Source organism: Orcinus orca, chromosome 13, assembly GCF_937001465.1.
Source record: "Orcinus orca chromosome 13, mOrcOrc1.1, whole genome shotgun sequence".
In the NCBI taxonomy this organism is placed as follows: Eukaryota; Metazoa; Chordata; class Mammalia; order Artiodactyla; family Delphinidae; genus Orcinus; species Orcinus orca.
In genome coordinates, this window is record NC_064571.1 from 47090951 (window position 1) to 47108862 (window position 17912).

The window sequence follows — 17912 nt, forward strand, 5'->3', positions numbered from 1 at the left end:
CTTTTTCTGTTGTTTTTCTGGGACCCCTATAATTCGAATGTTGGTGCATTTAATATTGTCCCAGAGGTCTCTGAGGCTGTCCTCAATTCTTTTCATTCTTTATTCTGCTCTGTGGTAGTTATTTCCACTATTTTATCTTTCAGGTCACTTATCTGTTCTTCTCCCTCAGTCATTCTGCTATTGATTCCTTCTAGAGAATTTTTAATTTCATTTATTGTGTTGTTCATCATTGTTTCTTTGCTCTTTAGTTCTTCTAGGTCCTTGTTAAACGTTTCTTGTATTTTCTCCATTCTATTTCCAAGATTTTGGATCATCTCTACTATCATTACTCTGAATTCTTTTTCAGGTAGACTGCCTATTTCCTCTTCATTTTTTTGGTCTGATGGGTTTTTACCTTGCTCCTTCATCTGCTGTGTCTTTCTCTGTCTTCTCATTTTGCTTACTGTGTTTGGGTTCTCTTTTTCGCTGGCTGCAGGTTCGTAGTTCCTGTTGTTTTTGTATCTGCCCCCAGTGGCTAACGTTGATTCAGTGGGTTGTGTAGGCTTCCTGGTGCAGGGGACTAGTGCCTGTGTTCTGGTGGATGAGGTTGGATCTTGTCTTTCTGGTGGGCAGGACCAAGTCCGGTGGTTTGTTTTGGGTTGTCTGTGACCTTATTATGATTTTACGTAGCCTCTCTGCTAATGGGTGGGGTTGTGTTCCTGTCTTTCTAGTTGTTTTGCATAGGGTGTCCAGCACTGTAGCTTGCTGGTCGTTGAGTGGAGCTGGGTGTTAGTGTTGAGATGGAGATCTCTGGGAGAGCTTTCACTGTTTGATATTACTTGGAGCCAGGAGGTCTCTGGTGGACCAGTGTCCTGAACTTGGCTCTCCCACCTCAGAGGCACAGGCCTGACACCCCGCAGAAGCACCAGGACCCTGTCAGCCACATGGCTCAGAAAAAGAGGGAGAAAAAAAGAAAGAAAGTAAGAAAAAAATAAAATAAAGTTATTAAAATAAAAAATTATTAAAAATTAAAAACTAATAAAAAAGAAAGAAGAGAGCAACCAAATCAAAAAACAAATCTACCCATGATAACAAGCACTAAAAACTATACTTAAAAAAAAGGAAAAAACGAAAAACGGATAGACAGAACTTTAGAACAAATGGTAAAAGCAAAGCTCTACAGAGAAAATCAGACAAAGAAGCATACACATACACACTCATGAAAAGAGAAAAAGGAAAAACATATATATATATTAAAAAAGAGCAACCAAATCAATAAACAAATCTACCAATGATAATAAACTCTAAATACTAAACTAAGGTAAACATAAAACCTGAAACAAATTAAAAGGAAACTCCAAGTCTACAGTTGCTCCCAAAGTCCTCTTCCTCAATTTTGGGATGATTCGTTGTCTGTTCAAGTATTCCACATATGCAGGGTACATCAAGTTGATTGTGGAGATTTAATCCGCTGCTCCTGAGGCTGCTGGGAGAAATTTCCCTTTCTCTTCTTTGTTCGCACAGCTCCTGGGGTTCAGCTTTGGATTTGGCCGCGCCTCTGCGTGTAGGTCGCCTGAGGGCGTCTGTTCCCTGCTCAGACAGGACGGGGTTAAAGGAGCAGCTGATTCGGGGGCTCTGGCTCACTCAGGCCCGGGGGAGGGAGGAGTACGGAATGTGGGGCGAGCCTGCGGCGGCAGAGGCCATAGTGACGTTGTAACAGCCTCAGGTGCGCTGTGTCTTCTCCCAGGAAAGTTGCCCCTGGATCGTGGGACCCTGGAAGTGGCGGGCTGCACAGGCCCCCGGGAGGGGCGGTTTAGATAGTGACCTGTGCTTGCACACAGGCTTCTTGGTGGCTGCAGTGGCAGCCTTAGCATCTCATGCCCGTCTCTGGTGTCTGCGCTGGTAGCCGCACCTCGCGCCCATCTCTGGAGCTTGTTTAGGCGGTGCTCTGAATCCCGTCTCCTCGCGCACCACGCAACAATGGTCTCTTGCCTCTTCGGCAGTTCCAGACTTTTTCCCGGACTCCCTCCCGGCTAGCTGTGGCTCACTAGCCCCCTTAAGGCTGTGTTCCCGCAGCCAACTCCAGTTCTCTCCCTGGGATCTGACCTCCAAAGCCCGAGCCTCAGCTCTCAGCCACCACCCACCCCGGCGGGTGAGCAGACAAGCCTCTCAGGCTGGTGAGTGCTGTTCGGCACGGATCCCCTGTGTGGGAATCTCTTCGCTTTGCCCTCTGCAGCCCTGTTGCTGTGCTCTCCTCCGTGGCTCTGAAGCTTCCCCTCTGCCACCCCCCATCTCCGCCAGTGAAGGGGCTTCCTAGTGTGTGGAAACTTCTCCTCCTTCACAGGTCCCTCCCAGAGGTGCAGGTCCTGTCCCTATTCTTTTGCCTCTGTTTTTTCTTTTGTCTCTGTTGTTTCTTTTTTCTTTTGCCCTGCCCAGGTACGTGGGGAGTTTCTTGCCTTTTGGGAAGTCTGAGGTCTTCTGCCAGCGTTCAGTAGGTGTTCTGTAGGAGTTGTTCCACGTGTAGATGTCTTTCTGATGTATCTGTATGGAGGAAGGTGATCTCTGTGTCTTACTCCTCCACCATGTTGAAGGTCTCCTTCAGTGTCTTTTTCATTCCCCCTCCTTGCAACTTCTGTGTCATCTTTATATCCTCCACATTGCTGATCATTTAATTGGTACTCAGTAAATAATTATTAACTGAATAATTAAATGTTCTGTAATAAATATCTTCGCTTCCTTAGTAATGGACTGGTTGATTTAATCAGATTAATTCATAGCTAATATTAGCTCTCTGTAGAATCAGGTTCTGCAGATACAGCTTTATATTTAAACATGACCATAGATAAGTTTAAACTTACTACAGGAACTGCTGTGTGCTTACTTTTAACCTCTTCCCTCAAACCTCCCGTTCTGATTAAATTATTTAGAATATCACTCTAGAAAGTTTTTTACCTGTATTGGACTAGACATGTTGGTATTTCCTGACCTACCTCGTAAGATATTTAGAAAAACTAAAAGGAAGAATGGAACTGAAATGTTACTGAGAGGGACTGCCTTTTGGGAGATAACTGTTGCCCTGAGAATCCTGGGTCTTATCCCAACCTGCCTCATAGTGTGACTAACAAGAAATTGTCTTTGTAAGAGTCATATGCTGAGCTATACTGGACACTGACTCCAGGGGAACTTGAACTTTGAAGGGAGATTGTGATGAAGAGGCTAATAATGCTGTGAAAAACTTTCTGGGCTAGTGTAGGAAAGCTGGACCCATCTATGATGGTCTTTGTTCATTTTAGTATATTCAGTCAGTGGGACTGTTTCATCAAGGAAAGAAAACCCAAGTGTTTTGCTCCTTCTGGAAAGAACCACCAGGGACATAAAAACTAGAATTACTACTTATTTTTGTTTTTTTTAAAAAAAGTCCTTCACTCCTTTCTGGCTTTTTTGGGTTTAGCTTTTCCCTGTAGAGGGCTATAAAATTAGTTCTTGAGGCTGAGTGTTGTTGGTCGTTAAATGGCCATCTCTGCACAGTAGACTATATACATTTGGGATTAACTGAAGGAATTTCACTCTCTCATCAACAGTGTTCCAGTGAGTGCATTTTGTTGGAGTATGAATGGGAGCAGAAGCCTGCAGGAAGGAGCTGCTCAGACAAGGAGTGATAGAACACTTAAAACTCCCTTGATATCTTTAATAAGAGGATTCTAAGGAAGCCCAGTCCCCCAAACAGAGAGACTTCCTGGTTTAGACTGGCAGAGGCTATGGCCTGACAGGTTGCTATCTCCACCTCAGGCTGTTCCCCAGCAGTTATGTGAGAGATGCTAGACAGATCCACAGTGATCTGCTAATATCTAGGAGTGCAGTGTTGTTTTATTGACGATAGTGTTTTCTTTCTGCCTTGTTTTGTAGACTGGTCAAAAGAATGGATTTTACAGAGGCTTACTCTGACACATGCTCCACGGTTGGACTTGCTGCCAGGGAAGGCAATGTTAAAGTCTTAAGAAAACTACTCAAAAACGGACGTAGTGTTGATGTTGCTGATAACAGGGGATGGATGCCAATTCATGAAGCAGCTTATCACAACTCTATAGAATGTTTGCGGATGTTAATTCGTGCAGGTAAAGTAAATTCGGGGTGTGGGAGGCTGGGCTTGCAAGCTGGATTAATAAAAGAAAAAAAATGGTAATACATGACTTATTAACAGTAGTATTTGTTTACCTTTGTATAACCATACAGTAACTGCTTCTGTGTTATTAAGAATGGTAAGATTGCCTACCTTGAATTATATAAGTATGGTGTTCCAGCTGGACATTTAGAAATGTTGCCCTTTATATGGAAGTGCTTATGCCTGGCCGATTTTTATTGCTAAGCTAGGTGATGTGGCAGAAGTAATCTGCTGTTTTAATTTAAGCATTTGGTACTTACTGGTCATGTTTATTTTTTATTCCTTCTCCAAAGAAAAAGAACAGTGCTGCCGAAATTGAGGGTATGAGTGTTTTCCTTGAATTAGTCTTTTTTTTTTTTTTTTAATACTTTTCAGTTTCCTGAATTTGGGGACTCTTACCAATTAGTTTGATTTTGTACTTGCTGAGGACACAGAAGAGAACAGGACAGACAAGGTCCCTGCCATAGTGTTTTTATTCCCTTTGAGGGTAGGGGTGGGAACAGAATAAATACCTAAACAGTTAAACAAGGTAATTTCAAAAGGTAAAAGTGTTGTGGAAAAAATAAAACAGAGTAATGGGACAGAGAGTAATCATGTACATCTCTTTCCAGCTCTGTATTGGGTAGACTTCAAAGCTGGTAGGTTGAGATCAGCCATGTGGGAGTAGTTACACCATAGAAATCAGCCAGTGTTACAAACCAATTCTGTAAACTTTTCTTTTTTCTTTTTTCACTCCCTCAGAGCCAGTTACACAGCCAGCACACAACTGAGTGAGGGGCTCAGTAAATGAGACTAAATGAGACAGTGTGACACTCAGGAAGCGGGGTGTGGGAAGAGAATTAATGGTGATTGAGCACTGCTTTGTAGCAGTCATTGTACTAGATGCTTGATTTACATTATTTATCTAAATATGCAAAACTGCTATTGAGAACATGTTACCCCCATTTTATTGAAAAGACCAAGGCTCAGAGAAATTGACTTGTCAAAAGTTATGTAATAAACCAGGATATTTGATTTGAACCCATTTCTCTCTGACTCTAAAGCCCATGTTTTTCCACTGTAGTATGTTTCCAGCGTTTAATCAAAGTAAACATTTTTAACATTCAGTTAATTTAAACTGAGTTTGAATATAACACTCCATGTTATGACACTCAGTGCACCATTTACATTTCATTAATCATGGACATTCATGTTTTTCTCCCCTGTGTACTTACCATCACCAGTCACTCAGAAGGTAGACTTTTGGGACCATAGCTCATCAAAATTACTAACTCGTTACTTCATGGATGGGAAAGAAAGTAATCCTCAAAATGTTTTTGGTGTGGCTTTTTGTTTGTTTTGTTTTAAGGGATGAGAGATGACAAGGCTAAATTCTCCAAATCATAATACAGGAAGTTTATCATGAATGCTTTTTAAGTCACGTGTTCTAGAGTCTATTATAGTTGAATGTTTAAAGACATTGGAAAGATAGAGTTTATGCCTCAAATGTAAAAATACATGTTTTCAGAATTTGTTTGAAGTTAATTCTATAGCTTGAATTCCCAAACTATCTCTAGTGACAAAGGCATGGATTTTTTGTTGTTGTTATATATTTTATTTATTTATTTATTTTTGGCTGTGTTGGGTCTTCGTTGCAGCACGTGGGCTTCTCATTGCAGTGGCTTCTGTTGTTGCGGAGCACGGTCTCTAGGCGCACGGGCTTCAGTAGCTGTGGCACACGGGCTTAGTTGCTCCCCGGCATGTGGGATCTTCCCGGACCAGGGCTCGAACCCGTGTCCCCTGCATTGGCAGGCAGATTCTTAACCACTGCGCCACCAGGGAAGTCCCCAAAGGCATGAATTTGAATATTTGTTTCTAGTCAAAAAGTTCATTCCAGATATACTGTTATCTCTTCCCACATCAGTTTTATGTTATAATTTTTTTTCCTTTTAGCTGCTGAATAAAATTAGGCAGGCTTTTGACTTAATGTGTTTGAACTGGCTATTTAAGTCATCTATGTTTTCTTTTAGAAGTTAAAAGTATCACCTTCATTGTTAATGACTATTCTTTTTTAGGCTTGATGTTTTTGGAGGGTAAGTCACTCATAGTTAACTGTGTGAATAGTTGATATAAATGGTCAAATAAAAATTTCTCACAATTTGTATTAGAGTTCACTATTATGAAATAAATTTTGGATAAATCTAATTTATGTGCAGTACATACACAAAGATTAGGGTAGGGGTAGGGAGATAGGAAATAGGGTTTGCAGAGGGTAGGAAGCAGCTATATGACTTATTCTAGGAGGTGGTGACATTTTTGGTCTCAGTTTTCCATGAGTTTGGTTGTTCTGTGTAGTTGGAACTAATGTCCAAAATTCTGTCAGATTTGGTTACTTGATTCACTAGAAAAATCAAACTAAAATGAAGCAAAAGGGCTATATAGCCTATTGGTCACTTTCAAAAATGTTTTCTATATTCCCCTGGCTCATCCCTTCTTTTGTAAATTCAAGTCCATACTTAATTCAGATCCACTGCCTTCTAAAAAAGATTATAATTTAAACTTTTCTGGTTAGTTCAAGTTCATAAATATTTACCAGTGGGGAATGGTAGCTGACTACTTTGTAAAATGTCTAGCTAACATACAGCTTCATGTAGGGAGGTATTTTAAAGTGATGGTGACGTACAAACATTTCTAGTCTTGAAGAGTGAAGTGAGGTCTCTTCCGCTTAATGATGACAGTAGCATCTTCATATCTGTAACCAGTTAACTTGTTATTATGGGTTAATCTTAAAAGTTTCAAAAGCAAGTTTGACATTTCTGTCATTCTTTATACTTGCTATACCTATGTTTTATATGATTCGTAATTCTCTTGTCCCTTGTAGCTCAGCTGGTATACATAAAATTGTCTTTTATTATATAATTTCTGCCTCCTTAAATTCATCTAATATTAGTTAACTGCCAGAGATTCCTGAAACATACTTTTTATTAGTGTACTAAAGTATGAAGGTGCTCAGGCCTAGACAAAAAGGATGGAAGAGTCTTAAAAGGTTAGAAAGGCTTTGCTTTACTGTCTTCATTTTAGATCCAGAATCTAGCCTAGAAATCATACATGGCCTTTTCATTCAAGTTGGAGAAGAACACTGAAGTATGGATTACTTAGAAATTTAATATGCATATATATATATATGTATATATATTTCACTTTAGCTTTCTGTATAAAGTATTAGCACAAATAACAAATTTGCTGTTCTTCTGTATTGGCAGTTTAGTGTAATAGGTACTGAGATTTCATGAAGTTTATTAAATCTTGAAGAACAATAATGATCTTCAGTGACAGTTAATCATGCCATTCTATATTAAACCATTTGCTAACGAAAGGTCACTTAAACTCTTGCAATTAATTATAATGTACTGTGAACAAGTACTTTTATGTGGCCAATATATGATCTAATAATTCATAGTACTTTTTATTAGTTCATGTTAAGAAAATATTACACTGTTATACTGGGCATGATAACAGATATTGGAAATCCTTAGATAAATAAGGCAGTGTAGCGTAGTGATCAAGTGTTGTGTTCAGATGGACCATGTTATTTTACTTATTCTAACTTTAACACATGGTTTAATAGTAAGTCTAGCTTCCCCCCAATATATTCCTTCTTTTATTTTTCTAAATTCTTTGTTATACTTACCTGCCCTCTGTAACCCCATCAACTTGAGTCACTTTACAAGTATAAAACCAATCAATGAACTAATACCCAGCTCTGTTGACATTTTGATTAGAATTATAATAAATTTATTATTATTTTGGGAAGAATCAGCTTCTTTATAATGTTGAAATTTTCTATTTGGGAGCTATTTACATATCTGTATCTATATATATCTGTGTGTTCCTAGTTTTTCATGTCTTAAACTTATAGTTTTGTGGATATCTGAATATATGTCAGCTTCTGACTAATCTGGGAACACTGTTTTTGTGATAGGAACTTTTAAAACATAACTACCCTATCTTGCCATTTAGTTGTGTATCTGGTAAAGTTGGAGGCTGTTTATTTATGCTTACAAGCTGTTAGTTGAATATTATTATGGCTTAGACTGACAGTTTCAGCAGTTATGATTGCAGGAATTACTTAAAACAGATGATTATTGTAGTCAGGAGCGTTAGTTTTAATTCTGGTATTTCAAGAAAATATTATTTAAAGCTTTTTTTACTTGTTTATTTTTTGTTTTTGTTTATCAATGCTCTCAGAAATGCCTCCCCCATTCAACCCACCGTTCTATTGTGGGTTTAGAATTTTATTGTTTTGGAAGCAAAGGTAAGAAAGTCACTTAATATTATCTTTTGCTGTGGACTTACAAAAAATTTAATGTGGACATTGTTTACATAATTTGAATGTTACCAAAACTTTGAGATTTTCATAACAAACCCAGAAAACTTAAGTCAACTCATAAGTTCCTTATAAATTGTATGCCATTGTTCAGTTTCTTTGGAGTGCATTTTATTATTTTAGAAATGTAGGCTTCATTAATGATTAGAATGTAGTTTTAGGTTAGAAAAGGAGTATTTTAAATACCTTCATCTTATTAGTTGAGTACAAGGAAGTAATGCTACAGGTGAGACCATTTTCCTCATGGAAATTTAGAAATAAAAGAATCAAATTTATTAATATTTCAGTAAATTTTGGATCTTGCTTTTGTGTTATTACTTTTCAATTCCTGCTGCTCTCCTTCCCCCACTTACCAAAAATTAGAGAAGAGAAAATGAGTCTGTGGGCAGAATTTGTATTAAGACTACTGGGAAGCTGTTTATACTGTGACCCTTGTAGAACTTTTTCTTGATTTTCTAGAGAGTTTTAAACTATGAGACCTCCCATTTATAATTATCTTTTAATAGTTTGTTAAATTCTTCTTGGAATCTTTGCTTTTTAATCCAAGAAATAGAAGTGATACCTTCTAATTGATAGTTTTTTATTCTTTCATAGATTCATCAAAAAACTACATTAAGACAAAGACTTTTGAGGGTTTCTGTGCATTACATCTTGCTGCAAGTCAAGGACATTGGAAGATCATACAGATTCTTTTAGAAGCTGGGGCAGATCCTAATGCCACTACTTTAGAGGAAACCACACCACTGTTTTTAGGTGAAGTATATTATTTGTGGTACAGATACAATTTTTTATTTTTTGCTAAAGAAACTAAGCTTAATTTTCCCTAAAGCTGTTGTATTTATAGTATGTTCTCTGGCAAATATTATACTGTCACTGCTTTGATTTTGAAACCAAAAGGTATTTTTAAAGGTTCTTTTTTGTTTTCTACCCTTGGGTGATAGCATTTGAGAATATCTTTTAAATATTTACTTAAAGTTGTAAAATCTGTTCTGAATTGTAGTCATTATCATTGTTCTCAATGTTGTTCTGAAGACCAGGTAGAGTTTAAATTGTAGCATTAGTTACAGGGTTACCTGTGAATGTTTTATGTTTGCTTTTGCTTTTTCTTAGCATTAAGAAATTAAGAATGTTTTATGGAAGAAATCATGAGCTAAACCTTTAACGCTAGTTAATTTGTTGCCTATATGGATCACTATTCAGACTTCTTCAGTTATGGTCTGGTTTTCTTTTTTTGGTTTTTTTTTTGCGGTACTTGGGCCTCTCACTGTTGTGGCCTCTCCCGTCGCGGAGCACAGGCTCCGGACGCGCAGGCTCTGCGGCCATGGCTCACGGGCCTAGCCGCTCCGTGGCATGTTGGATCTTCCCGGACCGGGGCACGAACCCCTGTCCCCTGCATCAGCAGGCGGACTCTCAACCACTGCGCCACCAGGGAAGCCCTATGGTCGTTTTTTAATTCATTAAGAACAAAGGTCAGGGACTTCCCTGGTGGTCCAGTGGGTAAGACTCTGTGTTCCCAATGCAGGGGGCCTGGGTTCGATTCCTGGTTGGGAAACTAGATCCTGCATACTGCAGGTAAGAAATCCGCATGCAGTAACTAAGAGTTCACGTGCTGCAACTAAGAAGTCCACATGCCGCAACTAAGAGTCTGTGTTCTGCAAGTAAGACCCGGCGCAGCCAAAATAAATAATAAACAAACAAACAAATAAGTAAATATTTAAAAAAAAAAACAAAGGCCAAATTCTGAAGGGCATACTTCTAATACCTGTCTTTTTAGCTTCCTCCCTCCCTTTCATCCTGTTTGTCTTTGGGGACATTGTGGCCCATAAAGTTTAGTGGAACATGAGAAAATTAAGAGAATAAAACATTTGTACAGAATCAGTGTATTTGGATTATAGTTTTGGTCCTGCCACATGTAATTCATATGTTCATTTATTTACTGTATGCTTCAGTTTCCTCACTTATAAAATGAGAGTAATAGTACCTACCTAGTCTTTATTGGGCTGAAATAAAATATCTATGAAAATAATTTTTTCCTTGTAAACTTAAGAATATATATTCTTAAAGTTATGTGCAGTAGAATTCATTCTTTTTAGTGTACAGTTTTACGAGTTTTGATGTATGCATAAAAATGTGTAATGACAATGACAGTCAAGACACAGAACAGTTCCATCACCTTGCAAAATTCCATCATGCTGCCTATTTTTAATCAACCTCTTCCCCCTACCTCACCCCTGATAACCACTGATCTGTTCTCTGTTTTCATGCCTGTAGTTTGCTTTTTTCTTTTTTGGCTGTGCCTTGCAGCTTGTGGGATCTCAGTTCCTTGACCAGGGATTGAACCTGGGCCACAGCAGTGGAAGCCCAGAATCCTGGGCCACCAGGGAACTCCCCTGTAGTTTGTTTTTTTTACAGAATGTCATAAATATATATGCAACAATACAACATGTAACCTTTGAGACTGACTTCTTTCACTTAGCATAATGCTATTGAGATTCATACATGTTGTTGCATGTATCAGTAATTCATTCCTTTCTTTCTAAGTAGTATTCCATTGTATGAGTGCACCACAATTTATCTATTTACCAGTTGATAGACATCTGAGTTTTCACTGTTTGGTGATTATGAATAAATTGCCACAAACTTTTGCACACAGGTTTTGTTTGAATATAAGTTTTCATTTCTCTTGAATTAATATTTAGGATTGTTGGTTAGTGTGGTAAGTGTATGTTTAATTTTGGAAAACAATTTGTAAGTTTCTTATATAGTGACTCTCCCATTTTGCATCCCCTCCAGTAATGTTTGAGAGTTTCAGTTGTCGCACATCCTCACCGTGTCACTTGATATTGACAAATTTTTCTTTTTTTCTTTTTTTACATTTTAGTCATTTTAATAGGGATTTAGTGGTATCGTTGTGATTTTAATTTGTATTTTTCCTGATTGCTAATGATGTTGACCATCTTTTCATATGATTATTTGCCATCTTTCCTTTTTTTTCTGTTCTTAGACAAGTGTTTTGTTTTGAAATAATTTCAGACTTATGGAAATAACAGTACAAAGGATTCTTGTGTACCTTTCACCCAAAGTCTGTTCTTTTGCCCTGTTCACTATATCATTTTTTCTCCCTATATATTTATCCATGTATTATTTTTTTGGAACCCTTTGAGATTAAATTGTAGACATAAAGCTTCTTTACCCATAAATAGTTCTGTGTGAACTTCCTAGAAGCAATGAAATTCTTTTATGTAACTGCCATAAAATAATCAAAATCAGGAAGTTAACACTGATACAGTACTGTTGTTTAATCTACAGATTTTATTCAGGTTTGCCAGTTGCTCCACTAATGTCCTTTTTAGCAAATAAAAAAACATTTTTTTAATTGGTTCAGGATCAGTCCAGGATTATTTATTATATTTAGATGTTATGTCTCTTTAGCCTCCCGTAATTTGGAACAGTTTTTCAGTCTTTATCTGTTATGATTTTAGCATTTTTGAAGAGTTCAGGCCATTTATTTTGTAGAATGTCTTTCAATTTGGGTTTGTCTGATGTTTTTTCTTGATAAAGTACAGGTTATACATTTCTCCAGGAATACCATAGAAGTGAAATGGTATCTTAGTGCATCTTATCAGGAAGAAAATGATCCATTACTGGTGATGTTAATTTATAAAAGTGTTTTAAATATGTGATATATATTATTATGAAGATGTTTCATGGAAGCCTTGCTGTAATATGGTTTGAGTTTCCTAGAGGGGAGATTACTTTTTATGTAAAGTTTCTTTTTTTTTTTTACCACATCCACATTTAACCCACTTCAGGTATTCTGTACAACTACATAGTAAGCTTAAGCTTTCACTGAAGCCATGCTAAGTACAATCTCTATTCTAGTTGTTATCTTCAAGGAATCTAACATAGAGGCGTGAACAAAAGGAATTAAGTCCTGTAAAAGAGTTAGAAATAACGTGTTCAGTGTATTAAAAGAGGGAAAAATAAGTCACCCTGGGATGACAGAGGAAGATATCATGTGCAGAGTACTGTATTAATAGTAACAGCAAAATTTATTAAGCAGAGAATGTGTACCAAACCCTGTGTCAGATGTTTTACATGAATTACCTTGTTTAATTTTCACCATGATTCTATGACATATGTACTATTATTATTTCTACTATCACAGATGAGGAAGTGTGAAAACACTGTATTTAGGATCAGAAGTTCTGTATTTAAGTTTTGATCTTTCTACTGTCTGTGTATTGGTTAGAATAGCATTTCCTGAATTGATTCAGTGAGCTATTAATAGATGTTCATTGACAGAAGTATTCCTGATCAACATATGTTTGGGAAATGCTATGTTCTGTATTCCCCAGTGTAGAAAAACAAAAATTAGTAGCCATGTAGCTTTATGTGTCCACCTAGTCTGCAGTATCCTCTGTACTCTATGTTATCCTGTTTTAGTATTTTCATAGTTCTTATCACTGGCTGCAATTATTTTATTTATTTGCTACTTTGTTTATTGACTCCTCTCACTAGAAAGAATGTTGCATGAGAGCAGGGATTTTATTTATCTTGTTCACTGTTGTAACTCCCAAACTCAGATCAGTGTCTGGTATATGGTAGGCATGCAGTAAATTATTTGTTGAATGAAAGAATGAAGGTCTCTGAAATGGCTTCTTATAAAATATCACTTATTTTTTTTTAAATATCACTTATGTTAACTTTAATCCAGCATTTTGAAATGTATTTGACCTTAATATTATTTTTATTTGTGGAACACTTAGGGGGACTATCTCAAAAAACATTAATATTCCATGGGACTATTTGAGAAATGCTAGCTTGATCACTTAGTTTACAGTTTCAAAATATAATAGTCCCATTTACTAAATTCAGCATCGTGCTTACTTATTATATAACTATTTGGAGAAAATTAGAGATGCAGAGTTTTTAGTGATTTATATTTCAGGATATACTTGCTGTTTTTTATGTTAATGAAGGAAGAGTTGCCAGGATAATTTAGTGAAAAACTTTAAATCACTTATTTTTAGTAATAGGATTTATTTAGTTTCTTTGGCAGCAAACTACCATCCTAATTATGTTTTGTATTGGCTAATACAAAAAATATTTTGACTCAAGCAGAGAGTTTAAGCCCAAGGATATATAGTATATAGAGTACTCAGCATGCTCAAGTACTGCATCAATTGTATTAGGTCCTTGTTTGGAAGTAGAGGGTTTTTTTGTTTATTTATTTATTTATTTTTGGCTGTGTTTGGTCTTAGTTTCTGTGCGAGGGCTTTCTCTAGTTGCGGTGGGCGGGCCTCTCACTGTCGTGGCCTCTCTTGTTGCGGAGCACAAGCTCCAGACGCACAGGCTCAGTAGTTGTGGGTCACGGGCCTAGTTGCTCTGCGGCATGTGGGATCTTCCCAGACCAGGGCTCGAACCCATGTCCCCTGCATTGGCAGGCAGATTCTCAACCACTGTACCACCAGTGAAGCCCGGAAGTAGAGTACTTTTTAAAAAGGAAGAGAAAAGGGAAAGTGCAGGCTGAGCTTTTGCAAAAACATAGTGACAAAGAATGGATATGTGACTCTTCAGTTAGGTGTTTTGTTTAGTTAGGTGTTGTGGGCTCTAGTGTCTGCTCTGACCCATAAATAATATGACAAACTTTAGCAATGTGCTTTACTTACCTGTATATTTCTCCCTCTTTTAAATAACCATAGTGATCTGTGTTTCCATCTATAATGGAAGAGGTTTTTTTAATTAAAACAAAATCCAGAACACTTCAAGGTTTGCACCAAGCTATAGATGATAATCTCTAGGTAAGGAAGAGTGTTTGGACCACCTGGACTTAAAGTGAGAAAGGGGGACTGCCTGTCTAGTATAGCTTCCTTCCCCATCTGTAGCTTTATCTTTCCAAACTGTTCATTGCTGAAACTTTGGAGTATGTTACCCCTCCCCGCTAGGGAAGCTATATTCCCTTGCATGTTGTAGTACCTATCCTGTGGCCCAGTTAACACCTAAACTGGGGGATGAAGGGATAGAAAATGAATACAGAACTATGGAAACTTTCAGGTGACTGCAAAAGTCATCAACATCAGTGGTGTGTCATTATGATTGAACTAAAGGCTAAATGCAGACAGTAAGAAATTTTACTACTCCACTGTTTATAATGGGAATATCTTTCCTACACAGAACTCACCAAGATTTTCATAAAATGGAGTTTAGAAGGAAGCTTTTCAGTTCAATGACAGTAAGAATTAAAATGAGAAAATCCCACAAATTCAGGAAACTTCTCCTCCATATCTTTCCACGTGAAAATTGTTCTTATAGAACATCATTTGCTAACATGCAATTTAAAGTTTATGTTTAACAGGGAGTCTACCTCTTATTTCCTTTCTTTATTGTTGTCTTCTCTCTCCACTCCCCTTCCCTTGCCTTATAAATGCATACACAGTAAATATTCTAAGGATAGATTTGTAAAAACTGCTTTGGAAATATGAATACCATTATTTATAAATATAGTAGATTTAAGTGAAAATATAGCTGATTATATAGGAAATAGATTTTCTTTTTATTTTGCTGTATTTAAAACAGCACTGATAAATTGGAGGCTCAAATCCAACCCAGTGCGACCTCACAGAACAATTTCTATGAGAACTGCACAGCATGCTGTTTTGGCTTTTGATGGATTATTTTTCATTTTTTGTTCTTCTGAGTCTCTGCTTAGTCTGTGTAAACTTCAACGTTAAACATAGCTGTAATGTTTATTAGGAACAAAGTTTTTTATAAGCAGTGTTATGTGAGGCCGCCTATTTCAATATTGAATTGTAAAATATGTCATACTTTAGCTCGTGTGGCCTATCCTTTAACTCTGACTCTGTTGATATATTCCAGAGTTGAACAAACCAACTTGTATTTCACTTTTCACTAGTATTTTCATGGATTAGTGATCATTCATAGAGTTATTTTTTGAGGTGCTATGAACTTTGAGGTGTAGCATTCATATATTTAATATGTATTATATTAATTAAACTTAATCTTTGGAGTTATTTTTAGATCTTTCAATGGAAAGATTAATCATCTTCCTTAAGGATTATAACTTAAGCATTTTTATTTGAGGACATGTTCTTGAAAATAGGAGTTTGAGTTTTCTCAGGTCTGAAGTATGGCCGTTCACTAAAAAGTTACATTTTAAAAATGTTAATTTCATGTTCTATTTACTTTCTTGATGTAACTTTTTATTATTTTATATCATACTCTTCAGTGCTTTAAGACTGTATCTTTTCATTCCTTAAGATAAGCAGTTTGAAGCTAGTATATTTATTATCTTTCTTGTGTTACCTTCGTATAATTAAATGTATTTATGCTATCTGTCATTTTATTAGTAATGTTTGATTGATAGAATTAAACTTCTGGCTTTTAAAAATGAAGAAATCAATATCCCTGTATTCTCCTGTGTAACTCTTTTTCTTTTTTCTGTCCTTTGCCAAATTTTGTTAGTTATATTGTATTAACGTTGTCAGTGGAAATAACATTTTGTATCCTATTCTGGCATCTTAATACCTTCATTTTATTTTATTCTTATAGTTATGTGGTTCAGTAGCTTAGAAGTTTATCATCAGTTATTTTGCCATGGTTTTTCCAGTCTTATTTGGTTAACTAAATTCTTCCTTTAACAGAGTCCTCTGAAAGGACCCATGGGAATAATGTTCCTTGAGTTCTTGCATGTTCATAATTGAATAATTAATTAAATTAAATTAATGAATTAATTTACTTTTTGGCCGTGCCACGCTGCAGCTTGTGGTATTAGTTCCTCAACTATGGATTGAACCCAGGCCTTTGGCAGTGAGAGTGCAGGGTCCTAAACACTGGAGTGGTCCTTGGGATGAGGGATGTTTTGCCACATACTTTTTCTTTGATAGGGACTCCGCAGTGTAATGATCTGTTTCTCTAAGCCATACTGTGGAGATCATACGGAGGTGGCTCCTATAAGGAAACTACTGCTATATGAGTACTTCAAAAACGTGAATTGGATAATTACAGAAAGTGGTAGAATTCACTTTTCTAGCTCAGCTATCTAAATCAAACGTTTCTCTTGACTCTGTTGGTGGGGAGACATATGGAAAAATGATAAGGTTTTTGTCTTCTAAGACTTTCATGTGATTGAAAGATGTGTTTTTCTGGATATGATCTCTGATGGCTTATTGCCCATTTGACTTCTTTCTGTCAGAAACAGAGACATGTCATTGGCAACATGTAGAATTAGATTGGGGTACTGACCACAATCTTTCTGTTATATTCCTAACATAATGAATTTTGTCCATTTGGTCATGGTTTTTACCATCAGTATACATCTTTAAGATTGTTAGTCGTTGAGCAGACACGAGGTCCTTTGTAAGAAAGAAGTGTAACTTTTCATTACAATTTTAGAAAAGATTTTTCTAAGTAGCAATCAAATACTACATTTCAGACTAAGGATTCATGGCCAAGACACATTATAGAAATATATCTGTATATATAGGGAGAGTGGTTTGAAATTATGATATATGTCTTTGATGGGAAAGCCTTACTTTATAACCATTCTGATTATAAAATTTAATTATGAAATAAATAACTGTGGGTAGTCCTACTTACCCAGTGACATTCTTGAAATAATTCTCCATCCTTGCCAGTCACTTTGTCAGAGTGAAAAGTTGAAACTAACATATGCTGTCAGTGGAGTTAGTATAGTACTTTAATAGTTCTCCTGTCCTGGGTATAGGTAGTCTTAGAAAAACATAAAATCTGAGGTGACATAGAATAAATTCAAAACACTAGAAAAAAAAATCACTTGTCATTGCAGTCTAGTTTCTTTTCTAGTGCCACCAGGTGTCAGTGTAACCACAGGACCAAAGAAATACACAGTAGATAAAATGGCTACGAACATTCTTTTTTGCTTTGTGAAAGAGGTAGGGAAAAAAGTTTTATTCAAATTAGATATACAATGGAAAGATTATTTTATCAGTGAATTGTAGAGGAAAATGAAGTGCATAATGGAGAATAGAGTACATGTAGAATTTAAGAAGCATAGATACAGTTAAAAATTCATCTATAAATCAAATGTACTAATAGAATACATAGGTGATCTCTGAGGCCCTCAGAAATCACCAACCTGTTGCTATAACTAGAGGAGATGGACAGCCTGTGGTTAAACTGTTCATTACAGCCTTGCTGCCTGTGATGTTTCTCAGTAGAACTACTGTCACAATCTGAGCCTCAAGATGGAAGAGTATATTCTAGCTTATAGATGTAAAACTCAGCTCACTGCAATTTGCATTTGGTACAGAACTTGTCTACAGTAATTCCCTAGAACACATAGTCACATTAGGCATTTTTCCAAAAGAGTATTCAATAGGATAATTACATTTTAAAAAATCCCTC

At 36.6% G+C, this 17912-nt stretch overlaps 1 protein-coding gene across 4 annotated transcripts in view; it reads left to right on the forward strand.

Annotated features, from left to right (window-relative positions):
- ASB3 (ankyrin repeat and SOCS box containing 3) overlaps window positions 1–17912 on the forward strand; it is a 155092-nt gene that overhangs the window by 89565 nt on the left and 47615 nt on the right. For 3 of the 4 annotated variants that reach the window (XM_049695964.1, XM_004286516.3, XM_049695966.1), the window contains 2 exons: window positions 3886–4094; window positions 9102–9260. In XM_049695964.1, coding sequence (XP_049551921.1) covers window positions 3886–4094; window positions 9102–9260 — 368 coding nt within the window. The remainder of the gene's footprint in view (window positions 1–3885; window positions 4095–9101; window positions 9261–17912) is intronic. The other variant, XM_049695965.1, reaches the window with a different exon arrangement.